Genomic DNA, 24394 nt, shown 5'->3' with positions numbered 1-24394 from the left:
ATTTCCATGAATCTGAGAGGACAGATTGGCCTTGAGCCAAAGAACAATTTATTCCATTTCCATGATGGTCCAGATCTGAAATTTCTACTCTTAGACAAGTGTGTATGTATATTTTTTAAGTAGAGCTATGAAAGTAAGGGAGAAAAACTTCCCCCCCCCCAACCCTTGGGGTGTGTTTGCAGGGTCAACTTCATTACAACTTAAAATTCCAGTGATGGGAACAGTATTTTTTTGGTGTAACAGCAAGTTCAACATTTGGCATTGGCACCGGTCTGTGTCTCCGAGTGCATTCTCGTTAATTTATTGGTTTACCTTGGGGAAAATTTAAGCCCCAAGTTTGAACCGTGAGTTTATTCTGAGGACATAGTTTGATGATGTTGAATCATAAAGCATGCTGACCCCTAGTGATGCAGAGTTTTGAGCGGTGTGTGTTCATTGTTACCTTGCAGGTCCTGGTGCGATGCATGATGTCAACCGGGCAGCTGTGTTGCCCTGTTGCTCCGTATGCCTCCTGCTGACTGTAACCCTATTGTACCTGCTCAAGTACTGATGTGAAATATGACAACCCTCAAGCTTCTGTCAGCGTTGAACAGCAACCACAGACTATTAGTCCTATAAGACGAATGGAAATCCAAGAATGCCGGTGGTTCACACTTTTTTTTTTTCTTTCTGGCTTTGCGTCGGGGTGTGTACTCCGTTGGCCCGACAAGAGATGACAGGTGTCAATGTGGGGCAGGGAAAAATTTGAATCATGCACTAATTGATGATGGTAGAACTACTGAGTTTGTGTCTCCCCAACCTTTTTGTATGTGAAAAGGGAAAAACAAAACGTTAATGTAATCGTTGATAGTTGACTGTTTATTGCCCAATATTGAAGTGTATATTCAGATTACTATTGTGTCACGTCCTGTTTGATCTCTGTACAATACCATAAGCTTTTTTTAAGTAAACAACAAAAAAGGAAAAAATGCAATGTGATTGTTGAATTTTACTGTATTTTTACAGTTGTATGCAACAGAATAACAGATCATTCATTATAAACAATGCAGAGTTCTGAAAAATACAGTACACCATGATTTCTCAGGCAAAGTCCTACAGCATAGTGCATCCAAAATTTTTATTTCCATCATTGTGTGTGTAGACAAATGTACAAATGTGTACAGAGAATTCCAGCGCTGTCGTTTTCAAAATGAGTAAACTTTACTTAAATGACACATTTGTAACACCTGCCTTTGGATTCATAGCAGCTTCACAGCACATTCAAAAGTAATGATGCAATCCATTTTGTCAAATTTCTTTAAGCGTTCACATAACACGTCGTTAATGACAGAGGAGTTGAGCAGTGGGCCAGTTTCCTTCACAGGAATGTTAAATTAAGTGTGAAGTACCTGTACCTGTAATAATGTCTTTAAAAGGTGGTCTAATTAGCACTAGACTACATGTTCTCATTAGCTATTGATGGTAATTAGAGAAAGTGTAATTCAAAATTTACCATAACTTCCTCATGCTATTATTTCGTAGGGTCAGTAAAAAAAAAAAAAAAAAATCACGAAATATTTTTAACAGTGCCAGCTTAAGTCTGTTGGTTGGTTGGTCCCAAAACTTTCATGAAATCCCTACTATATGCAAAGCTGCAAGATACAGATATATAATACCTAGATGTTTTTCAGGCAGTTGTAATGATGCTTCAGGTCACTTGGTAGGGGATTTTTTTTTTTTTTTTCCTGCTAGTCTTATCCTAGCCTTGATCACTTCAGAGTTCTGGGAAATAACACATAGCAAAAATTAGCATCAAGCCTGTAACTTTTAAGCACTTAAAAAGCCCTCATGAAAGAAAGTCACATTGCCTTTTCTGTTAATCTTCAAAGAGCGAGTCAATACTTGCAGAAAATGTCTGCTGCACTGCCCCCTAGGGGTTGAAACTTTCAGGCATGTTGCACTTCCAGCCACACCCGATCGGTGATGTGGTAGCGGGTATTTTGCTGTTGACAGCTGCTAAAAATATGCGGTGCCAGACAGGGTGTGCCTGAGAGTTTCAACCCCTAGGGGGCAGTGCAGCAGACGTTTTCTGCCTTATGTGATTTAGTGCGAAAGTAGGAGGAGAAAATTCAACAAATAACACCTTCATACCTTTAATAAAACCTTTTTTTTTTTTTTTTTTTTTAACAAACCTGCATTTAGCTTTAATGTGGAGGAGTTTAGCTTTAATGTGGCATTTAGAATTAGGAGGTTCATAGTCAACCAGAAAACATGCCTTTCACCAGGTAGGTACTTTGATGTACCGCATACAACCACTGAAGAAAATCAAACAGAAACAGGCATTTTTTTTACATTTTCAATCATAAAACTGGCACTGGCAGGTCCACATCAACGCCACAGATGACACAAGTGTTGCAAGAATATCCTATAAAAGGTAAAGGTGAATAAACTTTAATGAATGTACCGTGCAGCTGCCATGAAGATTCGGTTCAGGTGTTATAAATGCGTGCTATCAACCTTGTTTGCCCCAGGATGAACTGCAGAGCCCTTGTCAAGACTGCAACAACGATTGTTATGTTCTCTGGTTTGGCGAATGCATTTTCAAGAGACATTTTACGTCTGCCTCAGCTGGTGTGCACAGACAGAAACTTGCAGTGATGAGAATATTCTTAAACAGCACAAGTGATTGATAATGTGATGTTCTGCTATTGTCCATTTCACTCCTGTGCATACTTATGAGTGTGTTCAAGATAAAACATGGATAAGATTGATGTACAAGTGGAAATGCTTTTTGTTGTTCTCATATGTTGAAATGCGTATTTGTAAAGACGGTGATCCAGTCGTTTGCAGACTGTGTTACAGGATGTGATCTTAGTTTTGAAGGTTTGTTAAAAACCAGGTGAGACTCTGTTGCCTGCAAAAATGAATGCTAAGGGTTGTTCAAACTCTTTTTATCCCAGATAGGCGAACATGATATAATATTGATGTCAGTAAGCTTAAATGATATTGTTTTAAATCCCTATTAAAAAGAAAACTGATACTGGAAGACACAGTAATTAAGGTGTATTTTTACATATGACACCTAGAGAACAGTCCAAGTTGTAGAGTAATAACTTTTATAAGGATTGGGGATTTTTATTTTTATGTATTTCACATTACAAAAACCAACTAATTGTCCTCAATGCATAATTCTCTGGGCATTTTAAAGTTCAGTGTTCACAACACTTCTCACTTACTTGAGTTTACAATGTACGATCTCATTGACGGCTGCATTGTTGACCTGTTTGATACATCTTCTGACCTTGTGTCACGGCATACTGTACAATATGATGTAATGGTTTGAGACCACCAGGTTCCGAATACAGTAGTTACTATTGTGCTATATAGTCATCGTCGTCATGATTTGATTGAGAGATTGCAAAACTGTCCATAAACTGGTTAAATGTGAATTGCAAGTTGCCCATTATTTGTTCTGAGTATGACACCACGCGCTATTGTCACTTTGTCTCCACTGCTGTTTGCCTTTTTATTCCTGAAGATGATTTTAAAACATAAAGAATCGACAGCGATGATGGGCCGGGAGCGGCAAACATTAATGGTCATGAACTGCATTCAGATCTGCGTCATTACCGGATGATTGAGAGCGCTACAAAGTTCAGTTGCTCAATCAGTAAGTCTAGCCATAAAGAGACGAGCCATTGTGTCCTTTGAATCCTTGTGAGTGCCATGCAAGCATACTGGGAGTACCTCAGTTATCTCATTTTCGCCTTTCCTAATAAATAGGGACATTCAGTGTCACTGCTGTCAGGACTGATCGGGCCTCATGTAATCTCAGCACAATAACATCAATATCTGCATGCGCTGGATCTTGGGCTTCTCACAATGAAACCTTGTTATCAGAGCAAAGCAGTGAAGAGAGCAAAAAATGCAGGGCAAGTTTCGAGTCTGTGGTGACAGTAAAGCCCCGCGATATTGCTTTGTGTCTTCAAATGAAATGCAGCAGATAAACTCTGTGCAATTTTAATGTAAATTCTTGTCTCATGATTTTGAGTATGTGAGTACATTTTTGTTTTTTTTGTTTGTTTGTTTTTTTTCCCCCACATCTTAGTTTTATTACATTATAGGCCACTGTTCCTATTCTTGGCTGATTTAGTCTTAAGTAACAGTCGCATTTTGTGTATTTCCATAATACATTCATAGAGGCACCTGGTCTATAATGTTCTACAATATGTGCAACAGTAGAATTACCTTAAATTCCTAAGTTGTCAACCAATGCATCTCATTTATGGGTGGAAAAACAAACTTTTCTCCTGAAAGGATTTCCACAGTTCAAAGAAGAAACCTTGAAAGGAAAAGCTTTTCAAACACTGCTACTGTATGATGCGCCAGAAGTACAGTGTAAATCTGGCGGGGGTCTCACAGCATGATAAACATGAACAGTGACTCAATCGCAGATGCTAACTCTATTGCTTCTATGAGGAGAGGATCAAACAGCCTTTTTCATCTTTTGCAAGGATCATAGGATGCCATGCGTCAACAGGGAAGCGTGAGAGTGAGTGAGTTATTGCTTTTTATAGACATACGTAGCTGCACAAATTCAATGCACCCTCTCCGTTCAATCTAAAGCATGCCCTGTAACTAATAAGCTCAGGAGGTTCACCGACATTCAATCTGTTATCTGAGAGCATTCAGTAATACTGAACTTTAAATCTGGTTTTAAACACATTAATAACCACTTAAAAAGGCAAGAATCTATGCCTGCCTCACAATTCATCCATTCTTCATATTCATGTGGTATTAATATACTAATATTACTGCTGTAGACACAACTCCCCATGACTATTATCATCTGTAGCCTAATCTTATGCATGGGTTCAGGTGGTGCACCAATAGGTATTTAACATTAAATCAGGTTTCCCATGTCAGAAGATTTTTGAACTTAGACTGTACAACCTGTATAATTAGACATCAGGCATGTAAGCATGGGGAGGAACATGCCCATTTATCAGAAAGTGAAACCTTTCGAGTGTAACCCATTTCAGTTGCATTGATCAGTAATGAGAAACTTGCTGAATGGATCTCTGTATTCTAACCTACTGTGGCTGTGATTGCATTTATGTATTGTTCTCCTGCAGCGACAACATCTTCAGCAGTCTAATCGTGTGTTCTTCACTACATGCTGGCGTCGTGGTTTTACAGTACATCGCTAGATAGCAGCCTCTCGTTAGGTAGCATTAATCAAAAAAAAAAAAAAAGAGGAGCAACATCGACAATGATCTTGGAACATCATTTCTGGTTATGCTTATTTCTGTAGCCTTTGAAATAAATGTTTGAACTGGAATGCTTTGAATGGCTGTAGCTACCCATCCGCTCTGTTCTTGCCAGGGACAACTCGTCCTCATGGATCCAAATCACACTGGCAGGCAAAACAAAGAAGCGCAGGAATCTGATTGGCTGGTGATGGCCATTCCTGAACATGCCAGTATCCTGCCACTACCCTTACAACAAGAACAATAATAATAATAATAATGATAACGATAAAAATAATAATACAATTATCCTCCTGGTAATGGCCAACCGAAATTAATTGATAGGTAATGTTAGTATTAATCTATATAATATAACCAATCCCTTTATTTTCCTTTGTGTGATAACATGTTTTCTCTCGGTGGGCGCCAACAGCAGCAACCCCACTGTCCTTTCTGATCTTGTAGTTTTGACATAACCACCAGTGCTGTCAGATCATTACTTCATTGAATTCTAATTTGAATTGTCCTGTCAGCAAACTTCCATGGTTGATACATACAGCACCTGCCAAATTCACTTTCCCACAGTTGCACAGTTGGCAGATCTCATGCCTGAAGCTGTTGCATCATTCCCTGAGCAAATCGTATCTCTTGAAAAATTCACTGATGAACTTAACTCTCCCCTCCTTGATTTGCTACACTCTGTTGTGCCTCTAATCATTAAGACCCGTGGTCTTAAGTACCCAACGCCTTGGTTTAGTCTTCAGATTTGTTGTCTATCATGGAATGATAGCCTAATGAACTACCAACCTAGATTTTCTACTGCAAGGGCCTCCTATTTCTCAGAGCTAATTAATGCTTACAAAGATAAGTTTGTATTTGACATGGTAGCAAAAATTACTCCAAAATCCTCTGCAGTAGTCAGCTCTCCATTTACTGCGTTTTTTTTTTTTTTTTTTTCTTCACAAAACTGACTGTATTACAGATGAGATTATCTGTTCTGGGGGTTCTGATCCCTTTTTTAATTGAACATCTGGTGCCCTGGAGATCACCAGCGTACTTTCACAGTTTTAGACAGTCTCTCTAGACACCTTTTCCAAAATAGTACTTGCCTTTAAACCCACAACCTGCCGATCCATCCCTGTGCCTGCCAAAGTTGTTAAGAAACTCCTTCCAACATTAGGAACCACTTTGCTCAATATGAGTAATACCTCCCTCTCCTTTGGCTTTGTGCCGTCTGCCTTCAAAACAGCCATGATTGAAACTGTGCTGTAAAAACCTAACCTTGATCTTGATGTCCCTCTTTTTCTTTGAAGTCTTGAAAAGAATAGTTGCTACCAAACTGATTATCTGTTCTGCAATACTCTCTGGAACCATGTCTGTCAGGACTTTCATTGCAACTTCTCCTCAGTTTCTATTCTGCTCAGTTTGAATGCAACTATAGTAAACTGCCAAGTGAACTGCACTGGCTTCCATGGTGAAGCATGACAGGGTTTAAGTCCTACTGCTGCTAAAATGCATAGTGTTTGACACACTGCTATCTCTATTTACCTCTCTATCTCTACCTCTTTATCGCTATTCACTGTTCTCTATTTACATGCTACAAAGATCTGACAAAGTTATCCATGGCCATGATGTCAGATTTCATCGCTATGCAGATGATATCCAAATCTACATAGACATTAAGCCTCATGGCCACACCAATTTGTAAATTTAGAAGTGTGTATAACTTCTGTATATAAGCAGATGCTGTGTAATTGTGACTACATATCTGCAAAATTTGTGATGCCACTGTAGTTGTGGCCCTAAAGCACAATGGCGTGTTGTTGAAAAATTCACTTTAAATTTTGATTTGAGTTCAGCACAGTCAAGCATCTTGGCAGTACATTCAACCCAGCTCTCACCTTAAGGATATGACAAAATTACACCTTCTTCAGTCTTCACAACATTGCAAAAATTCATCCATACTGCATGGCTGATGCTGAAACCCTCAAATACACTTGTTTCTTTAAGACTTTTGGGATGCCAAGCTACAGTATTAAAAACCTTCAACTTATACAAAATGTTGCTGCCTGAATATTAAACAGAAATAGAAATGTGACTATATTACACCCACTGACTTCTGTTCATGGCTCCCAATTCAAGCCAGATCTGACTTTAAGGAATTTCTGCTCTCATTATAAATTGCTGCAGGACATATGGGCTTGCACCATCGCCATATGACCATGTTTTCTCTTATGTACCCCGATTACAGGACACAAGTTACCTTACTGTACTTGGGATCAATAAAAAAAAGAAAAAGACAAAGAAAAAAATTGGCAGGAAGTACAGCTTGCCTCTACTGAGATCTTTGGATTTGAAGGTTTCTACAGAATTATCTTCTCTGATCGCAAGAGGCAGCTGGGTCCAAAACAAAGTCAAAACCTACTTATTCTTGCTGTTCGTACAACAAACCCCAGCACCATCTAGCTGGGGATCGCCACATCACTTCTCCCACCTTGGCTGAGACAGTATTAGCATAAAAACTTGCTGTTGGGAGCCCAGCTGCTTCCTTGTTGCTGCATTTCTTGACTCACTCTGTGTCTGCTGTCTGTATCAATGTGTGTGTGGCTGAATATGTCTGCTCAAGTGTGTGGTTCTTGCTAAGAATGGCTGTGTGTGTGTGTGTGTGCGTGGCTGTCTGTCTCTTCTCTTTCTCAGACACTGGTGCAGTGTTTCTACCTTGCAGCAGATGTGGGTGTTGCCGAAGCTGCTCTAGTCATTAGTGTTGGCCAAAATCCACGGTTGATTCGGTGTTTCTGCCCAGCAGTGGACATGGGCACGGACATTTTTTCATGAACATTAGTGCCATCTCTCCACCACATCACGCTTCTCTTTGTCTCATCTATTTTCTTTTGTCAGTGGCATTCTCCATGTTACTGTCCATTTGACTTACAGGGACAAACTCAGCTCTCCCAGTAGGGAACTGTCTTTGTCCTGGCCCACTGAAGGTTTCCTTTTTTGCTAATTAGATTTGCTTGGGAGTTTTCCTGCATGCACTAAGGGACTGAGGTTAATGGTGCTTGGTGAGCTGTACAGGAGAGAAAGGGTTGCTATGACTTGCTACAGTGTGCTGTTGTGTGTCTTAGATTTTGTATTGCTTTGTTGCATTTCTGTCACATCATTGAAGTCTGTGATTGATTGTTAATTAGTTAGATACAGGTACATTCATCAGAAGCATGTGTCAACTAGTTTATGGAGAATAAAGGGAAATGAGCATAAACTTAAACTTCCAATGGCCCAAAAGTAAAAGAATAGATTTTCTCGTGACATATTGATCATGTTGCTCACAGCAGGAACGCACGGTTCCTCACGCTCCCGTTCTGTCCCACAAACATTGCCACCAAAGGAAAAGAAGATTGATCCAGTAGCGGAGAATAAAATCTTAATGCAAAATAGCACTAAATGAATAATTCACATAACCAGCAGGAGGCCAGGACCACTTTACTTTATAGAAGTGTATTGACCTTCCAGTATTACAAAAGTGTCAACAAAACACTTTGCAAACAAGAAACTACCTGTAAAAGGAAGAAGTCGTCTCTAGCGTATAATAAATAATACTGAAAGTTAACCTACATCACGGTCTTCGTTGTGGCCTTTCTCTAGGTGCACTCTTCAACCACATCGTTAAAATCCAACTCACTAATGAGTTCCGACTCTATTGCCACTACTAACAGAGAATTTAATCATCGCCGAGTCATCTTGCAGCCCTACTTTTTAAAAAGAATCATTGGCATGTTAAGTCTCTTTGCCTTTCTTTTCCATTTTGTTTTGCATCTTGCTGCTCTTCTTAACATTTAATTATCCAGTTTTGTTAATTTACTGACCTTGGTTGTACTGTAATTTAAATTTTATCCCACTTAATATTATCTAGCCAGATGCTCTTATATGTTCCCAATCCTGCACACTCCCTATGAACCATCATAATCATCCAAACAATAACGCTGTATTCATTATTTCGGATCCTATTTCAGCGCAGAAAAATCATGTTTAAGTTGCTTTCAAATCAAATGAACATGTTCTTTATATTGAGGACGAGCTGGTGAAAGCAGTGTTAATTTATTTGGAAATTCACAACGAATATGATGTGCATGTTGGCTGTATGATGACTGTGGGAGAAATTTTGATCATTTCAGTGTGCATGTGAGCTCATGCAGGCTCAACTCAAAGACAGGTCAAGGCCAGAGCTGAAATGGAGGAGCTGGATCAGAGGCACCAATACAGTCGCGGAGCCCCCAAGGCGGCGGCCCAGTTGGCCCGGTAGATAATTTGTCGGTGTCCAGGACTAGATAATCCACATAGCGGGGAAATTTGTATGCAGCTGCAGTGTTATGCATCCAGCTTCATCTACCACCAAAGGTTGTGATCTCGCCGCTGGCTTTTGAATCCGCTCATATGAGCAACATATCAGGTGAAATCACACAGGTAACTTGGCAAAGCACTCCATTCAAGCTTCTTTGTCCCACACCTCAGGGCAGTAACACAGTTACACCGATGTGCTGCACTCATTTGATTTATCAAGTCAATATTGGCTTTTCTGTAAAAATTGTATCTCAGGCCGGTCAGTATTGCCAAAGTAAATACAGTACGATGGCAATAAGGATGTGACTTTACTCGACAGCTTGAGGAGTGTAAGCCTGTAAAAAATACAGTGACACCAGTCTAAATCTGCTATACTGAGTGGATAAACATTCGAAGACATTAAATTTGAGTTTTAGTGTCCCATGAAGATATAAATGCTGCCAGAGGAAACACTGAATCCTTCTTGAAGCTTGTGGGATATTCTATCTTAAAAATGATTAAAAAAAAAAAAAAAAAAAAGTATATACAGAGGATCAGTCTAAAATATTGGCTATTGGTAGCTTAAGTTAATAATAATAATGATGATTATAATGATGAACAAATTAATTAATGAATAAAAATAATTGGTATCATATTAATCTTAAAAAAAACAAACAAATAAACTCAGTCAAAAAGACACTTTGATTGTAGGTTATGTAGACACCACTCACATGATGTATTTATTTGGATTGGATTACATAATGAGTGAATTAGCTTAGTGCATAATTAAAAGAGGCTGCAGAGGAGATCATACTTTGTCAGTGCCTCTTTCAACTTTAAGTGGTGCCGTCCGGTCAGAGGATGTCATAGAAAAATGCACGTGGTTCCTCGGCCTTGACTGTGCTCCTGTCCTCAGGAGGAAGAGGAACATCACTCAGTGTCAGCCACATGCCAGCACATTCATTTTCATTCTGGCTTTTCGATTGGAGTGTCCCCCAGTGCCTGCTGGGAGCGAAGGATCACTTCAATCCTCCAGAGTGGCGAGCAGGGAGGCTGCCTGAAGCCTGTGTCTTTGCTGTACCTCGGCCAGGTGTTGCAGTTTCATAAACAGGCTTCACAGATGAGGCATGCATCTGGGAATTCTCAGCCCAGTGAGTTAGGGTGAGGCGCGACAGATGACAACTTCACTTTTGGCTGGATTCAACCTTGAAAAATAACATATTGCTTCTTTTACCACTGTTTTTCTCATAAAATATCCAAAACAATCATCAAAACCAACTAGAAATATCTATCTATCTATCTATCTATCTATCTATCTATCTATCTATCTGTCGATGTTCACATGTGGTGCCTCACCTTAATCTATTAAGTCTGTTTATCCATTACCATTTTAACTGTAAATCTGGACTATGGCAAGATTTTTGCAGCATACCAAATTTAAAAATAGTTCTAGGCAAAGATTTTTCCTGCATCATAAATATCGTGCCATTTTCTGCATTTGAATAATGATTGATTTACTGTGCTGTGCCTTGTACTTTTGGGTAGATCTATGTTGCAGTGGCCCTGAGGGGATTGGAGGCAACCATTGCCTGCAAAAAGCCTCCGTCTATCAATTTTCCATACCTGCTTATTCCTATTCAGGGTCACGGGGGGCTGGAGCCTATCCCAGCATGCTTTGGACAGAGGGCATGGAAACACCCAGCTACGCTCACACATATTCACACCTATGGGCAGTTTAGAATAATCAGTACATGAGCTGCATGTGGGAGAAAACAGATGCAAGCACAGAGAGGACATCTGAACTCACACTGACGACCAAAGCAGAGATTCAGACTCCTGACCTTTTTGCTGAGACACTTGCTACAAAGCCTCCAGGATGTATTAAGTCCTCTGACTTGTTCCATATCTTGAGTTGTTCACACAAAATACACCACAACGACAGTGTGTCTAGAAATTTTTGCACATTTATAGAGATTCAAGAGATATTCTGCATTTGAGACATTTGGCAGTGACGACAGGATCTCCATCATCCTGGCTATGGTTAATTTTAGGAGTTTGTCTCATATTCGTTCTTGCAGATTTGCTTAAATTTAGCCAGGGTGGGTGCGGAGCCTGTGCGAATACCTATCTTCAAGTCATTTCGCACATTTTCAGCAGGATTCAAATCTGGGTTTTGGCTGGGCGGCTCAAGGACATTCATTCACATTCTTGCCTTCAAGCTGTTCCAGTGTTAATTTGGCTGCATGCTGAGGGTCATCGTCCTCAGCATGTTTAAAGCTTTTATCCAGATATGTCGCTTCACATTTTTGTCTGCCGTTTTTTTCAGAATTTGTGGTTCCTGCTCTCATATCCACCAGGATATGAGAGCAGGACTTCATAGATAGAGATGTGTTTCCTTCAAAATTATATTGAGCCATTTTAAATGGCAATAGGTGCATTGTTATAATGTTGGAGAGACATTTCAAGGATATTCAAAAGAATTTGGATGCACCTCAGCTCAACTGGGAGTGTCATTTTATACAGGTTGAATACTTACCCATTGAAAACATTTCAGTTTTTCATTTTTTATTTCTAAGATACTGTAAATAATCAAATCAACTTTGACATTAGAGGTGGCCGTGTGTCAATGGATAAATTGTAACCACATCCATTTTGAATTCAGGCTGTAATATCACAAAAGTGGGCTGAAAATTTTTTGAATGCACTTGAGGTTATGCGCATCTTCAGAAAATTGCTGCAGCATGTTGCTCTCACTAACAACAAGACATGAGTGGTTGCCAGCAGCTGCTGATCAAAAGAAGGTAAACAGCTTGGTCAGTTTTAAAAGCATTCTTCATAACAGCATAAAATGTGAAAGAAACCCATTAATGTGTTGAAGTGCTGTCCGAAACATCAACTGCAAGAATGACACAGAGGGCAATACAAACAAGCCGTGAGTGGACTGAGAGAAATACTCTCCCGGAGGCAAAAACATACCCATAATGTCAGACAACATGAGTGATAACTTAAATTAATATTGGCAAGTTATCTGCCTGATTGGTCAAAATAATCACGATGTGATATTTAAGTGCCTTTATGACCATTTGACATCAGCAAACTTTATGTTACTTTATGTTACACTTAATGCTCTACAGTAGGTCCTCACTGTATCTTCTTACAGTAAGTATGGATGTTATTTACAGTAAAAGTTGGATATAGCCTTAGGCAAAGTCTGGAAAGATATGTTTGACCAAACCTGAGATGTTAATGGCCTCTAGAACAGCTGTCAATTCACAGAACTAAGCAGTAGCACTACTGCCTGCCATTTGACCTGACCAAACTTTTACTTGTAACCCGGCCAAACACTTGGTCCAGTTTCCCCACAGAGGTCATTACAGTTTCGTCCAATTTGACATGCACAGTTTGAAGAGGACGAGGCGAGCCAAGTTGAGGCTGGGCCACCACTGCAGCTTGAATCACTGAAAGTAAATAATTTTTACTCTGCTACTTCACGTTCCCCATGTTGCATATTTGTGTGTATGTACATAAGCATGAAATTCCAGCAGATCGAGTGTGAGGCAGAGGCGATCCCCTCAATTCCAGAGGCTAAACAGCCTTTCTGCAGTTCAGTCACCTCCCTGCAGGACAGTAGAGCCCATCAGCAATCTGGTCCTGGCAGTTGAGGGAAGATGGCTCTCTCCTGTCTCCCAGGACCCGAGTTTTATATGAGCGTTTCATTTAGGAATGCTGTAACACTGATTTTTAATACAAGTGCTTGATTCAACAACTCCCCATTAGCTAACTAGTTACCAAAGTACAGATAAACCACGACAGCTCAAGTCAGTAAATGATAATACAGTCATGTCAGATGCTGCTGTTAAAAAGCTGTAAATTCTGCCATCCATGACTGAATACACCCCTACACCTCAGTCCGTACAAGCAAACACACACCCAGTGGTAACTAACTAAAATTACATCTTATTTCAACACAAGAGGTTCAAGCAAATGCTGATGCACATCTAACATCAGCATTCTCCTTTTACAATTACAGTGACCAGATGTCCCCGTTTTCAAGGGACAGTCCCCTGACTTGATGCTTTTTCCCAGTGTTGCCAACACCCGTGTAGGGAAAGCCACTTGATAATGGCATCATCTAATCTGCATACCGGGCTGATTTGCATGATTTACATTCAAAAACGTGAACAAAATCATCATTTGTGATTGGCTATAATGAACGTTATACTGCATATGAGCTATTAATTTACAGTTCTGCAGATCTGGCAGTGTGAATGACCAGATGTTTTCTGGACTGCAGCCACCGTGGCGATACTGACCCAGAGAGGTGATGAGGGACTGGGTAAGGAGACTCACGGACGTTACCCTTTAGGAGGACAGGAATCTCGTTAGCATGTGAGGGGAGGCGAGTGTGGAACGGACTGTTAGAACTTCCTGTTATCACTAAACTGCATTAATGTGTGAACACAGATATTCTTCGAAATATCAGAAGAAGTCACTAGTCACTTTTGAGGAGTAAACTGGCTAAGGAGGCCGGAAAACTGGCCCTGGAAATGTCCCCGGATCCCCCTTTCTCCACATGATACTGGTATTGCCAGGGGACATCCTTGTGGTAATTTTATCCTTCTTGTTAATGAGGATATATCGCTTGAAGACTTTGTATTATGGGAAGAGTAAAGATTTCTGTTTTGTTCATAACTGGCAACCACAAAGGTGGACAACAGATGAATATGACGATTTCGGACGAGTTAGATAACAGATTAGTGACTCTTCAGACTCAGCGTCAGTCAAATTCACTTAATTCTGTTCAAAAACATGGGGAAAAAGGCAAATAGCAAAGGAGCAAAAATGACCAGAACATTAGCAAATAAATAAATAAAATAGTAACAATACTGAAAATTGACAAAAAAAAAAAAAAATAAAAAAGGATATTTCTGATTATTAAAATGATATATCTAAACATCAGGTCAGTGATGCTGGATCTACCTCAGACTTTCACAAGCATTTAAAGGGGCGTGCCGTTTCTGTCAGACTCTGAAATATGTCTATTGTGTTTAATATTTGTCAGCAAAACACAAACGTCCCCGGATTCGCTCCCAAAATTCTGGTCATGTTGCTTTTCATGAAGGTTAGTTTTACCACAACCATGTCTCCTAGCATTGAGGATAGCTTCCTCTCTGGTCTATTATTCAGTATTTTTCCATCGATGACTCAGTGACAATCACAGAAACAGTATATCACCCGGACATTTTTTTTTTTTTTTTAACTAATACAGAAAACGTTGCCCACTGAGCCATTTTAAACCCAGCATCCTGAAACAGCCTGCTCCTGTTCAGCAGATGTAATGAGTCAGAAGAACTGCATATCCCACCAGCCATGAATATTTCCAGTGATAACACTGTGTAGTCTTCTTATGGCTCTGAGATGCAAGCAAGGAATTTACTGGTTCGGCTACACTAGGCAAGTAGCTTTAGCAGCCTACATTTGAAGCTTTATTTGGAAATAAATAAATAAAGTGTGCAGTGTGTGCCAGTGCATGGTGGAGAAAAAATGTCATTCCTTAAATGGGGCAAGAGGGGGTTACTTGTGCAAAATATAGTGGCTGAAGAGGCCAAGAGGAGGTGAGGAGGAGGAGGAGGGATGGCGGCAGAGTGCATCAGCAAGAAACTGGTATCATGTAGAGGTTGGGTGGGAGGGGAGAGAGGGGGAGGGGGGTTGCTTGTCCACAGAGAAGGCAGGAAAAGAGGGAGCTGTGAAGCTGGGAGCGTGCTGCCAAGAAGCCGCTCGAATAAACAGGCTGTGAAGAAGCAAGAGAGGGAGGGAGAGAGAAAAAGAGCCAAAAAGGCATGGGAGAGAAAGAGGAAGAGCCATCATGTGTGCTGTCGGGGGGGAGGAGGGGGAGGGAAGGGTGCAAGCCAAACTGGTAGCTGACATCCGGGCTTGGTGTGAGAGATTATGGAGAATGGACACCCTCTGGAGCAGGGAGCTGCTGAAGAGCCCGACTCGTCCTGGCAATGGCGGGCAAACAGCGCGACGGTCTTGGAGGCTTTACAGCAGTCAAATGGGGAAGAGGAGCTCGGAGCCATGTGGGAGAGAAAAAGTAGCTGAGACCCAGATAACAGGTATGGCGCAAATTCACTCCCTCCAGGACCGGGGGAAAGCGATTGGAGGAGCGGGTTAGGAATGAGGGCAGGTAATTGGCCAAAGAACAGCGCCAAAACTTTTCAATAAAGCCGTCCGTCGTCGAAGGCTTGCGTCAGATGTGTCTTGTCGACCATATTCTGCTGAATGACAGCTTTGGCGGCATTCTTTGTTTGGCGGGATACATCGTTAGGCCAGTCTGTTTGAAATAATTATCCGTCTGACTTGATGATTCTGCAAAGAAATTGTGACAGACTGGAGTAGCGAGGCTCAATGAGAAATAAACACTGTGAACGGGCTCCTTCTGAAAAAAAAAAAAAAAAAAAAATCCTCAGTATCTTGCAGAGAACTGCTGCTCCATCACAGCACGCACCCTGACAGATGTTAATCTTACTGGTGCAACCAAGTTTCAATTGACCACGACTGATAGCTGTGGGGAAATGAGTGGGCTTTTATTTTCAGATTTGATTGGGTTGAAAGCTCGCCTAATGAGGCCACCAAGAATATCAGTGTTTTACATGTAGTTTCTTACCACTAGCTCATTTCCAGCCTTTATTTCACTGAATATCCACACTATGTACTACATTTTGCACCTTGCTTTTCAGGGTGATACGTATTTTCAACAATATTTACCTCTAAAAATAGCTTTTTGGGTAACTGATGTATGAGAATAAAGATGTAAAGGGACAGACTTGCGAGTTTTTTTCACAGATCTGTGCATGCACATGGTTTCTGGACACCAACACTCCTCCCGGTGCAGAGGTGGTGCATTTCCAATATTTCATTCCTGTGAAGCCGACACGTCTCCTCCTTGAAATGGCTATGATGTCATGTTAAATGCAACTTATTCATCAGAGAAACCCACGCACGTAATGTTTTATCTCTGTAATAATAAGGTTGATGTGAGATATTCAGACTGCTGCCGAAAATGTGTTAACGTGTTAAAGTTTCAGATTGAGCGCCATTGTATTAGACTGTTTCTTTCAGGGAGACAGATAACCCTGACAGAGATAGGCTAAGTATATGCGCTGCTTCTCTACTATATCTCATGGTAAGATTTCATGTGAGCAATGTTAACTTATGGACTGATAAGCACAAGGCACTGTCGCTGTGCAATGAATAATGAATATTTAGCTGGCCAGAATTACCTACTATTTAATAATACGATTTCATAATACGTAATGAGTCAATGAGAGTTGAGTCTCAAACACATAAAAAGTTGCTACATAAGATGGGAATTTCACTAACTTTTATTTTAAAGGCAACTGGGTTATTCGGGAAAAAAAAAACATGCAAACAAGCTTCCTGTTTTAAATTTAAAAGGCAATTTAAGAATAAAAAAGGAAGAAAGTAAAAAAAAAAACAAACTCTGTAGCTCTCTTGTTATTGCTACAGTTCAGTGATCAGATTAAATCTGTGTTTATGTAAAAGCTCATTGCCTAATTGCGTGTCATATATGAAACATTATGTATATGAAACACGTAAACCCACATTCTTCCCTGTTTGCATCAGGATGTTCTTGGCCTTGCTGGGTATTATCCCATGTATAATAGTTATTTCTCACAACCAACAACATAAATCTCAAACCCCTCAGACAGATTTATTTGCATTTTTTCGCCTTTTTGTATACAAGTGTTTTGCTTTGTAATTCTGCCACGGCAGCATATTTGGCCCAGAGGATAGTTCCTTTTGATATTATATATATATTAAAAAAAATGCATGCACAAAAGACACTTGTTTGAATTAGTTTTGGACTGAAACTGGAAGGCGCAAAGTGTAATCACTTCTAGGACTCTGTGTTTTGTCCCTCAGAGAGCATTCATTGGCCTTGGATAAAAGGAGTGGGGATGGTAAAGGTTGATGGCTGTCAGATCATTAATCATATTTGCAGTTTTCTCTCAAGGGAGAGAGAGAGTCCTCGTGGAAGATACTCCACTGCTGAGGCGTTCCCCTCCTCAAAAACAAATAGGCTGTCTAAGACTGTATCTGTGACAAACAAATATGAATAAATCGATCCAAACTTTTCCTCGCCGTCTCCAGTGCATTGGGACAGTAACAGAGATGCAGCACGGAGTCTCTTGGTTAGCGGGCCGTGATGCTAAGTTGGTTTTGTTCACACTGCAGCTGAGAGCGTCTTAATCCAGATTTTTTTTTTTTTCACTATATGGCACACATGTGCTACATAGCTGGACCCTCTAGCATTTAACTTCCATACAACTTGTGTTTTGTATGTGGTGTCATGACAAGTAAATGCAACATCATTCACCAAAGACAATGGAGATGCAAAAATTTTGTGGCAGAATTTTGTAGGCTGTAATTTTGCATTTCTGCCATCTGGAATGTGTTTGAAAACCCCGACAGACCATGTGAATGGTATTTGCAAGAAACACCTACACCCAAAAAAAACACCCCAAAAATGAACAGACTGCAGAGAATTACCAGCTACACTTGTTCATACATACGGTAACATCTACTCTAGGGCTTTACCTGATTCACATTTTCCAGAGTCGACTCAGAGTTTGTCTTTCAATATGATGAGTTGACTCTGCTCCCCAACCCCTTCCACACTCACCTACACACACACACACACACACACGCTCCATGCAACACAGTGAAAATCTTAATCACATTGTGTGGTCACACCATATTGTTTTTACTTAAAGTAAATTAGAATAAAAACAAACAAACAAACAAACAAACCTTGTTGAACTTGAGTGCAAACAAAAAGACAAACTACATTTCATTTATATATGTATTTTTATTATTTTGATCATTTCACATGCAGTCATTTTAGGGTATTTTTTAAAATTTCATTTCTGTTTGAACATTGTTTTATCACATTTTTAATTTAATGTTTTTTTTTTTTTTTTTTTTTTAACTTTTAGATGATAAACTTGGTCTTTTCAACACTCTTGTCAGTTAACACTGATGGAGGACGGCTGACACGGGCCGAACATCCAAAGCCACCAGCCGTGAGCCTCAGTTTGGAGCAGAGCGTGCAGGCCTTGCGGGGTGAACCCAGACCGCTGGTGCTGGTGACATCCGACTCTCTATCTGCATGTAATCAAGTCAAGCCCATAATCACCGTTAAGAGTCTCTACAGGCTTCACGATGCCAACGATATGAAACAATAAATAAAAACAACCACCCCACCATCAATGGGAACAAGGAAAAACACCCACAAAAAGCCTCATTAGGAAAAATAAAGGAAGAGCAGCTCCCCCTTCCAGCACAGTTCCCTGGCAACAAAGCAGGCATGCTGTGATAATCTGCTATAGCAACAGTTTACATTAAATATGCTGCTGATTTCAAATGTGACTGAAACCTGATAAATGTATGCACCCGCTCAAATCATGCACAGCCTACATGTGACCTCTTTAATACATTGGAAAGCTGCTTGGCAGTTATTCTCCTACGATCATTTGATCTCATTATAGGTTTTAATTCACACTTGTCCAGCTTCCTCAAGACTGCTTATGCACTGGCCGTGACCGGACTCATTTTTATTTCTGCAGAGGGTGCTACTTCATCATTGATATTAATTACGCCTTCTCATGCCTGGTAATGAGCTAGTCATGATTTCACTTGAAAATTAGCAATATGCCAACTCTTGCAGGAAAACAGAGTTTTTCTTAAAAGGAAAACAAGCACTTGCAGAAAAGAGCGTATTTATAATGAGAAAAACAATAAAGAAGTTTGTTTTTTAGTAGAAAAGTGAAGGGGAAATGTGTGAAATCATTTATAATAACAGATAATGCCACTTCTATCTCGTAGAAGTTCAGTATGCAGACAAAAAAAAATAATTTCTCTTAAATGGCCATATTGTTTTCTGAATTTGGTCCATTTGGCATGGCTCATCTTACTTTTTTTTTTTTTTTTTTTGCTCTGGGAGTCCATGGGTTCAACAAGTTAGCAGCTTTCCAAGAGCCCTTGACATCATTAGCGTCTGACAACACGACGAGCAGCTCCCTCTCAATGAGGGAGGAAATGTAACATCAAATTGTGAATACGGAAAATGCCGTTTCATCCGAGCAACATCCCACATCTGAATTTCTGTGGAGGAAGCTGCAGCCCGTCTGCTTTCAGCACAGATGTTATTCTCTTTGGTTTTCATAAGCACCACGCTGTCTCTACTGTGTTCTTCATTTTTCCCCCCACTCTGCTACAGTATACTCACAGTCCTGTGAGACAATCAGGCCAATCAAAAGATGTTTACCCGCCATTAAGATCGTCTGCTTGCCTTGATGAGAGAGGAAATGAGGAGAGTGGAAAGAGAAATCAACAACTTGTGGTGACGGATCGTTAATTTTTTGACTCCGTTTTGACATTAATTAGGTTGAAATATAATGCGGAGTGAGTGAGGGAAGAGAAGGCTCCTGCTGGGAGTTGAAAAATAGACAGCATGACTTGTATCCGAGGCTTAAATGTCTATCATGGGCCTCTAAGTGGGCACTGTGCATCTCAAATGCCTGTCACAATTAACATTTATATCTGCCTCCGAGATGAGCATGGTTGTTATATCGTTGTACATCGCTTCTGACGTTCAGCTGAGACTGTCCGTAATGTATGATGATGCCAATAATTTGCACAAAAATGGTGATGAGTGTTGAAGACAGCGTTCAGAAAAATAACAGCAATTTGTCACTCAAAAGTGCACTGTGGGTTACAGCAGATAAATGACAAACTACTGACATGCTGAGTTCGTTCTTGTCTCTCTTGTCCATTGTTGAATTGATTTGAACTTAAAGTCATTCATATCAGAATGGGGTCCATGCAGAGTCAACCGTGATTAAACACCCTCAAATATAGATGTTTTATGAGTCTGCCGGACCTTCACATTACCAAAGCCACACAGACTCACCACAAAGAGCGTCCTTATGTGATGTAATTGCATTGTGGTTGATTCTACAAGGTCTGCATTTGAGCAAATGCGGCTTGACAAAAATCAACATGCATGTGCCTGCTTCTTTCTTAAGGCAGAAAAATCCCTCTGAAACACTAGAAGAAGGATATGCTTTACATTTATGCACTCATCTTGGTCTGTCCATGTCCATAATAAACATAAACGTTAACTTTGTATGAGTTGAGTCTCACAACTGAATCAGCGCCTACCTCCGTGGAAACCTGTCCATTGTAAGCACTCAATTTAGTGTCATTAGATTATTAACTGGCTTAACAGCTTTGGATCAGTTAAAATTATGTGGAGGGTTGATACGAGTTGATGCAGCGTTGAATAGTAACATTCGACAGTGCAAATAAAGTGTTAACCTCGCTTGTTGCTGTAAGTGTCTTTCTCTTTTTAAAGCAAAACTGAACTTTGGTAGAGTGCTGGGTCGCATAGTTACCTGGGCGTTGTGTGAGTCCACATGCTGGTGGAATGTCCTCTATTTGCTCTGTGCTCCCCTGGGCTGCTATTCCACTGTAAATATATACTGTATGTGTTTCTCCATTCACTTCCATAGCACGGCAAAACAGGTCCCAAAATAACACTTGTACCACATAAACAAATGGGAACAAAGCGTGTTATGCTGATAGAAAAAATAAATAAATAAATAAAAGTCTTTGAAGTGAAAAGTAGATCTGGTGAGCCACATATGCAGGTAACTTCTGCATAGCAACCTTGCACCAGGAAACAGGACGAGATAGCACTTTGACTATCAGCATAACTCACTTTGTTCTCAGTAACTTAAGCTCCAAAAGTGTTATTTTGGCATGTGTTTTTGTTGTGCAGCAAAAGTGAATGGACACATAGAAATCCAGTTATTGTGGATTAGCAGATCAGGGAAGAACGTAGCAACTAACACGTGGACTCATATAACACCTGGGTAACAATACAACTCAAGACTTATCAAAATTCAGCTTTGCTGTAAATAGGAAAAAAAAAAAAACTGTTTTTGTGATCGAAAACATCAACAGTAAACACAGTTTTGGTGTCAGTCTCTCACAATTAAAGGCCCTCTGTGCAAGTTAAACATTTTTTTTTTTTTTTGTATTGTTCACCAAATACAGCAGCAGAGATCCATCAGATACAAGGCAGAGATTCTAATTATTCCCCCTGACAACAACCTCATTAGACCAAAATCCAATGCAGCCACAGCTCACACCTTTGTGTATCTGCTGTCAATAGCATGTGACATGCAACACCCTCATTAACAGCTTTTTCAAAATGTGAACAACTGGGCTTGACACACCACAGCATCGCGCTGCACTTACCTCTTCCCGACTGGAAAAACTTCCTGCTGGAAGTTCTGGATCCAGGGAAATACAGGAACTCCAACAGACCTGAAGCTGAGGAGCATTTCCAATTATATGACACCTTTGAACCAATTAGCACAGTTCATGCACTTGCACCATTGCATTGTTTTGCATTTTTACGTATTCTGACTAAAATGAAGCTGTTTACAGTGGGTGAATGAATGCAAACTTAATCAAAGGCACACACTGGTTGCTGTTCTTGTGCACTAGTTTCTCCGGAACAGACGTTGCGTAGTAGAATAAGAGTAGAGGCTGCAAGTTACGAATCGTGGAAATGTCGAGGGAGCTGAGTACACAGACAACGCTCAAGTCTGAATGCTGCACAACTCTGCGGATAAGTCCCCGCTACATGCACTTATCTCAACTCTGAATACTGTTGCAATAGAGGTCAACACAGGTCAGAGATAACTAAATGTCCCTTTTAAAAGCAGTGAAATATAATGTACTCACATGCTTTCAGTCCAAGTCCTCTGTCAGCAAACAGTATAACAAAATACCTCCTGTACCTGGAAGTACTTTTTTTCTTATATTTTTTATTATGCAAAAGACTCATGCAAAACAAAAGTAGTTTTATAGAGTAAGACACTGAGACAGTCCTATGGCTTGTACAATGTTTATGAGTGAAGCAATGATAAGTCGAACAAACAGGTCAACTTGGGAAGCAAGAGGGAAAAAATAATGGAATATAACAGTGTTCTCAAGAATTCAAGCCTCGGATAGGTCACCAAACCAAGATGACCCCTGGCAACTGTATTCTTCCCAACTAGCAACAAGAGGGCTGGTTTACACACAGAACTAACCTCGGGTTTTTATGAAATCCACAGAAAATCAGAGGTTCAGAGGTTGAGAAGCTGACAAGATATGGAAGGCTTTAAAGACCTTTAAACGAGCTGTAGCTTGAAAACTTTTGCTTTTTTAGTGTCAAGATTTGGCAAGGTACTCGGGAAGGTGATTGATTAAGACTTTTGTTCTAGCTTTAGTTTGTTACTACCAATCATTTCTCAAAGCATGTACTCAGTGTCCTTTTTTTCAAAATTGAAATGTTTTAATTGATAAACCTGCCTTAGAAATCTCAGTGCCCAGGCTTGGAAGTCATGGATGTATAAATAAAGTTTGAAAATCAACTTTATCTTTGGTGACTCCTGCCAGGTGGAAACTGTTGCCTGGATTTCCGAGTGTGATGTTCATGTGCTGACGTTTAATTGGACCGATGAATTTTCTACCTGCTAGTGATCTGGACTATGAGAACTTATTGAAATAAATAAGCTAAATGCACATCATCCTGTTCCAGATATCCATGTTTGCATACTGTTTTATCTTCTCAGTTTGACTTTCTGAACAAATGCCATATGAATGCAGCAGAAGATGTGTTGACCTTTCAAATTAATGTAGGCATTAAACTGAGTTACCACACAATGCTAAAGTAACACATTTAGACGTGTGGAGCAGCATGTGGAAAAGGATTAACAGTAATGTTAAGTGTTGATTGAATTGTTGTAAATGGACTAAAACACTGGAAAAACACCCGTACGGTCCTTTAGCTGAGTGTGGGCATCAGTCCAGACTGCAGCCCCCCTCCCAACCTTGTGTCCATTGCATCCAGAAAACCTTAGTTGTTGTTTTTTGGATCACTCTCAGTATTTGGTTCAGATTACATTCTCACTGCTAACAAACTGAACTTCAGTTCCCTTGCAACAACACGGAGACTTGTGTTTTTGTGCATCTCGTTGGCGTTATCTGGTGCAGCCGGAATTGTAATGCGACGTTCCCAGTCCAAACAAACGGAACTAGCACAAGCTCCAGAGTTTGAATGAACCGCTTCAAACAGGCTTGATGTGAAGACGTCCTGACTCACAGATGTTTGCTGGAGCTCCGTCCCAAAATTTGAGTGGGTAATGATGTTAGGGAGAGTGTGTGCGCATTCAGCTGCCTTCCTTCAATAGCTGCCAGTTGTACTAACCGCTAAAGGACCATTTGCATGTATTTTAAGAAAATAAATGCAAATGCAGCATCAAAATGTAACAGTTCGGCTTCAGTGTTGCACATCTTTGCAACTTGGCCCAATCTTGGACATTTCTGTGTGAATCTTGGGTGAAGGCAAATTGGCCTCTTCAAAGTAAGGAAAGAGAAAATCTGTAATCTTGGTAATAATGTCACTTCATTCAGACACACATTCTCTGGTGTACGGAGCAACTCTCAGCTGCAGAGAGCAGATGCTTGCATGAATTAAATATCTGTTGAGGCTGAAGTGGAGAGGTGGGGTGTCAACAGCAAAACTGGAAGAAAAACCGAAATAAACGGCACAAAGACCAGAAAAAAACTCACATAATAGACTTGTGTCATGGACCTGTGTTGAATAATTTATCTAACAGTAAAGCATTGCTCTGGCTGGACCAGAGTGAAAACCTCCATGTTCTTGCGTTGCATATATCATCTACACCGCAAATGAATGAGAATAG

The 24394-nt window shown here is 40.2% G+C and overlaps 1 protein-coding gene across 2 annotated transcripts in view; it reads left to right on the top strand.

Annotated features, from left to right (window-relative positions):
* Positions 1–1546, top strand: part of opcml (opioid binding protein/cell adhesion molecule-like) — a 297742-nt gene extending 296196 nt beyond the window's left edge. For both annotated transcript variants that reach the window (XM_030069467.1, XM_030069466.1), the window contains one exon: positions 450–1546. In XM_030069467.1, the coding sequence (XP_029925327.1) occupies positions 450–550 (101 nt within the window). In that variant the 3' untranslated portion in view covers positions 551–1546. The remainder of the gene's footprint in view (positions 1–449) is intronic.
* The last annotated feature ends 22848 nt before the right edge of the window (positions 1547–24394 follow it).

Source organism: Myripristis murdjan, chromosome 14 (genome assembly GCF_902150065.1).
Source record: "Myripristis murdjan chromosome 14, fMyrMur1.1, whole genome shotgun sequence".
Classification (NCBI taxonomy): domain Eukaryota; kingdom Metazoa; phylum Chordata; class Actinopteri; order Holocentriformes; family Holocentridae; genus Myripristis; species Myripristis murdjan.
This window is presented reverse-complemented; position numbering and strand designations above follow the sequence as displayed.